At 38.9% G+C, this 5,295-nt stretch overlaps 2 protein-coding genes across 2 annotated transcripts in view; both read right to left on the bottom strand.

Moving 5' to 3' along the window:
- Window positions 1-229: 229 nt before the first annotated feature.
- LOC108727018 (uncharacterized) lies at window positions 230-2,223 on the bottom strand. The gene is made up of 2 exons (XM_018454906.1): window positions 846-2,223; window positions 230-687 (listed from the first exon to the last, which is right to left on the bottom strand). The coding sequence occupies exons 1-2, from the start codon at window positions 2,221-2,223 to the stop codon at window positions 230-232; spliced, it is 1,836 nt and encodes a 611-aa protein (XP_018310408.1).
- A 152-nt stretch (window positions 2,224-2,375) lies between these two features.
- LOC108727016 (uncharacterized) overlaps window positions 2,376-5,295 on the bottom strand; it is a 6,606-nt gene continuing 3,686 nt past the window's right edge. The window contains exons 2-4 of the mRNA XM_018454905.1: window positions 3,231-4,377; window positions 2,813-3,188; window positions 2,376-2,600 (exon numbers count right to left, since the gene is read on the bottom strand). Coding sequence (XP_018310407.1) covers window positions 2,376-2,600; window positions 2,813-3,188; window positions 3,231-4,377 — 1,748 coding nt within the window. The remainder of the gene's footprint in view (window positions 2,601-2,812; window positions 3,189-3,230; window positions 4,378-5,295) is intronic.

Genomic DNA, 5,295 nt, shown 5'->3' with positions numbered 1-5,295 from the left:
ACAGTACAGTACCGCGCAATACAAATAACAGAAATATAGCTTACAATCCGACAGACACAACACGCCACCCGCCTTGACAAATATTACATATTTTCAATAACACAAATAAAAACTTATTCTAACGTATAATCTAGAACATAACTTATATTCACGCGCGTAATAAAAGAAATAAACAAATGAATGTCGGATCTAACTAAATGTTTTAAACTAATATAAGAAATGTCTATAATTACTCCGTGATCGGCGTCACATTAACAATAGCTCTTTTATATATGCCTTGTTCAGTTTTTACAGTCACAGCTCTTACGATTTCATCTGTACCAGGGTGTATTTCCAGAATTCGGGCGAGTTTCCACTTCAGAGGGTTACTTTCACCCTCCTTCAACATAACTAATTGTCCAACCTTGAATACATTCCTGGAGTCAGTTTTCCACTTGGTTCTCTGTTGACATGTGCTTAAATACTCCTTCTGCCATCTAGTCCAAAACCGTTGTTTGAGCTGCTGGACGTGTTGCCATCTTGATAATCTGTTCACTGGAATTTCCTTCAGACCCACTTCAGGATGGCTTTGTAGACATTCTCCGATTAGAAAATGGCCAGGAGTCAAGGCACTTAGGTCATTCGGATCATCCGATACCTTTATCGGACGATCCGAATGACCTAAGTGCCTTGACTCCTGGCCATTTTCTAATCGGAGAATGTCTCCTTAGTCAGAGGTCTGGAATTCAGCATAGCCTCTACTTGAACTAACATTGTCGTCAGCTCCGCAACAGTTAAGCAAGCCTCTCCTATAGTTCGCTTCAAATGCAACTTTAATAAACGTACTGCCGACTCCTAAAGTCCGCCGAAATGAGGGGATCTAGCAGGTATAAAATGCCAATTTATTTGTTCGGAAGTTGCAAACTCTTGGACGGAATCCTTAAATTCTTTAGTCTCGAATACTTGTCGTAATACGCGTTCTGCCCCGACGAAGTTAGTTCCATTGTCGGAGTACAGGTTCCCAACTTTTCCTTTCCGAGCTATAAGTCTCTTCACCGCTGCGATGAATGAATCAGCACTCAAATCCTCTACTAATTCAACGTGTACTGCCTTTACAGACATACATATAAAGGTTGCGTAAGCTTTATATTTCTTACTGTTGCGCCTAATGCGGTCCCGAATATAGAAAGGGCCACAGTAATCAACTCCTGTATTGTGAAAGGGTCGTGCTGCGCTGACTCGGGCCATCGATAATTGTCCCATGAGTTGCCAACTGGCCTTGGGATTTGCCTTTCGGCACTTGATACATTTGTGTAGTATCTCTTTTACTCTACTTCTTGCAAATATTGGCCAAAATTCTTCTCTAATATTGCTTAATGTAGTCTGGACTCCGGCATGAAGCAACTTCTCATGGTAGTGTATAATCACCAGCCTTGTGAAATAGTGATGCGATGGTAGTATTGTAGGATGTTTAACCTCTTCCGGTAGAACCGCGTGTTTCAGTCTTCCTCCCCCTCTTAATATTCCGTTATCAAGAAAAGGTAAAAGGGCTATTAGTCTTGAACTTCTTTGCACTCTCTTGCTTGATTTTAATATTTTTATTTCGTCTGAAAAACTTTCGGATTGCACTAACATAATTACCTTTACCTTAGCTATTTTAATTTCCTCCGCACTTATCGCGCTCATCCTGCGATTTTCTTTATTACTCCTATTATTGCTAATAATTCTTAACATGTTGTACGTTCTTAACATGTACGCTGCTACTCGTAACAACTTATATAATGACGAAAATCTCTTATATTCAATAACAGTATCGCAATTAGTAACTACTGTCGTCACCGTTTGTTTTCGTTCTTCAGGTACGTTCGTTAATAATTCGACACCTTCCCCGGGCCATTCATCAGTCTCTTGCTTCAACCACTGGGGTCCATTCCACCAAATGTTAGAATTCACCAATTGCTCTGGTGTTGTACCCCTCGATACTAGGTCCGCAGGGTTGTCTTTAGTTCCTACGTGATTCCATTCGGAAGGTGTGGAATCATTGTGTATTTCGCTTACTCGGTTCGCGACAAATAAATGCCATTTTCTAGAGAAGGAGTTTATCCAAGCTAATACGATTTTAGAGTCCGTCCAGTAAACCTTTTGTGCTATTTCTAACTTCAGACTAGCTAATACTCGATTCATCAATTTTGTTAACAAAACGGCTCCACATAACTCTAAACGGGGTAGTGATAACGCTTTCATTGGAGCTACGCGTGACTTGGAACAGACTGAAGTTACCACGACTTCTCCTCGCTCGTTTCTTTCGCGTATATACACGCATGCGCCGTACGCCGCTTAGCTTGCGTCACAAAAGCCATGCAACTGTAGTTGGACCTGGCCTTCTCCTGATATAATTAACCTAGGAATTTGCAGTCCATGAGTACATGTAATTGTGATCTTATTCGCTCCCACTCCCTATGAATGTGCATGGGCATTGATTCGTCCCATTTTACGCCTGAACTCCACATGCTTTGCATTAGAATTTTTGTTAATGTTATTACCGGTCCTACTAATCCTAACGGATCAAATAGTTTGCATGTTTGCGATAGCACTTTCCTCTTTGTTACACGTTGATTTGTCTGAATCCAATTAATATCTGTCTATACATTTTTTCCACATCAGCACACAACACGTATTTGTAACCTCGAAATTGGATTATTAAGGAAAATAAATCTGATTGTATTGTGGGGCCCTTATATAGAGCGTCATTTAAGGATTTCCCCTTGGCATATTGACTAGAAGCGTCGAAAACTACTCTAGTTTTAGTCGTAATACTGGTTTCTTTTATTACCGCTTGGTGTGGCAAAAATACTCGAAAATTATCATCTCTATTCATCTCTACCCGATTCATATTCTCTAACTGCTGGTATTCCTTCATAAACGCAATGTATTCCCTTTTTAATTCAGGGTTGTAACTGAGTTTTCGTTCTAACGCTAAAAATCTCTTTAAGGCTACCTCCCTCGAACCATTCAACAATGGCAATATCTCTTTTTTGACTGGCAGTTGGACTACAAACCTACCATCATCTCGTCGTATGTAACTAGTTTCAAATAGCCTTTCGCAGTACCTTTCCTCTGAAGTACTATTCTCCGTATTCGCGTAATTTTCTATCTCCCAGAACCTTTGAATCTTTTGACATAATTCTTCTAATGTACTCAGATTGCAACTTGTTTGTGAGCGTTTTTTTTACTCGATTTTGTTAACTGACCCTGACACTAACCAACCTAGTAACGATTTTTGTAATATTGGTTTGTTTCTGCCTAATTTTATTTGACCCATGCAAACTAGTTCCCAAAATCTTTCTGCACCGATTAATATATCTATCTTACTTGGAATGTTGAATCTTGGATCTGCCAATTTAATATTTTTTGGTATATCTAAATCTGTTACGTTTACTTCGATTGTAGGTAAATTTTGTGTAATCTTTTCCAATACTATGAATTGCATATCCATTCCGAAGGTATTAAATCGTGAACTTAAATGCAATTGTACTGATTTCATAGCATGTGATACGTGTTGGTTTATACCTTTTATCTCTATATGATTTTCCTTTGTTCTTACGTTTAATTTCTTAATGAACTCCTCAGTAATAAAATTGGATTGAGACCCGTTGTCAAGTAATGCTTTACCTTCTATGTAATGCCCGTCGCGGTCTTTGACTAATACTACTGCCGTAGATAATAATACCTGTACTGAAGTAAATATCCTTTTTGATTGTGTGTACGTACATATTGTATTTTCCTTCTTACATGCCTCCTTATCGGAACTAGAGTTTGGCTTATTTGTGTCCTCGTTCTTCTCTTTTGACGAAGTGCGATCATCGTGTAACAAAGTGCTGTGCTTTTTCATACACCTTCTACAGTGGCCGGCGTTACAACACTTAGCAAAATGCTTGCCCTTCAAACAATTAAGACATAATTTTAGAGATCTCACCTTGTTTAAACGGTCTGTAACTGGAAGCTCTTTGAATGTTTTACACTGATAAATTTGGTGGTCGCCCTTACAATGTGCACATTTCACGCTTATTACCGCTGCATGTGCGTTTGTCGTTTTACCGGCCATTTGGCGAGGCTTACTAGATGACTCCATAGATAGACTCCTTCTAGCAACGGCTTCTAAAGTTTCACACCGCTTTGTTAAGAACTCTATCAACTCATCAAATTTTGGTACTTGCTTACTGTCTAGACTACTCTCCCACTCCTTTATCGTAAAGTAGTCTAGTTTGCTAGCTAATATATATATCAATAAATCGTCCCAATAAGCTATTGGTCGTTTTAACGCAGCTAACGCTCTGGTATGCTTTAACGTGCTATCTAATAAACCTCTCAATGCTATGCTGTTTTCCTTTTTTAATACTGGTAATTCAAAAATGGATTTGATGTGATTTTGGATACTTACGCGCTCATTTTCATACCTAGCCTTTAGTCTAGACCAAGCGTCGCTATAGTTAGCTCCCGTGATTTCCAATGATTATATAGTTTCTGCAGCATCGCGCTTTAATGAGGACTTTAGGTAATGGAATTTTTGAATATCGTTCAAGGTTTCATTTGAGTGAATTAATGAATCGAATATCCTGAAAAATGGGTGCCATTCTTCATAGGCTCCACTAAAGGTGGGCAATTCAATTTTAGGCAATCGTACATGGATGTCATTTACTCTGTTTCTGCTGTTATTGGATATCACGGTAGGTGTTGCGCTCGATTGGTCGAGATTTGTAGCAAGAGCTGGTCTAATGCGTTCTTTTATTGTTCTTTCGCCTATCAATTTCAAATTAACGTATTTTTCTTCGTAGTTAGCTATTTCTTGCTCTACTTGCGTTTCGCTTACCTCTTTATCATGAACGCTTAATTCCATCAAGCGCTTTCTTCTAACGACTTTCTTAATTCTTCCAACTTATCTAGTCTAATTTTTAATTCCTCAATATCGACCGTATTTATATCCATTGCTTTTATAAAATTTTCTACCCGTGTGAAACCAGCTTTTGCTACCCTCTTTCTTAATTTTATTTTTTGTAGATCGATGTTTTCAGCCATTTTGAAATGGTTTCGTATATGCGCGGATTTGCTTTGAAAACGAACTGATACAGGGTAATTTGAATGCTACAAACAAATTATTAGTTCTAAAGAATGCGAAATGTTCAAACTTATCCGCTACACTATGTATATGAGAACTCGCCGCCTCGTGCTCAAGGACTCGCTGCCTTGTGTATGGTTGATTCGCCGTCTTCTACTGGAAGAACTCGTCGCCTTGTGCGTGTGAGGACTCGCCCCCTC

The sequence above is a fragment of the Mycetomoellerius zeteki genome, unplaced genomic scaffold (genome assembly GCF_001594055.1).
Source record: "Mycetomoellerius zeteki isolate Tzet28-1 unplaced genomic scaffold, Tzet1.0 scaffold462, whole genome shotgun sequence".
Taxonomy (NCBI): domain Eukaryota; kingdom Metazoa; phylum Arthropoda; class Insecta; order Hymenoptera; family Formicidae; genus Mycetomoellerius; species Mycetomoellerius zeteki.
This window is presented reverse-complemented; position numbering and strand designations above follow the sequence as displayed.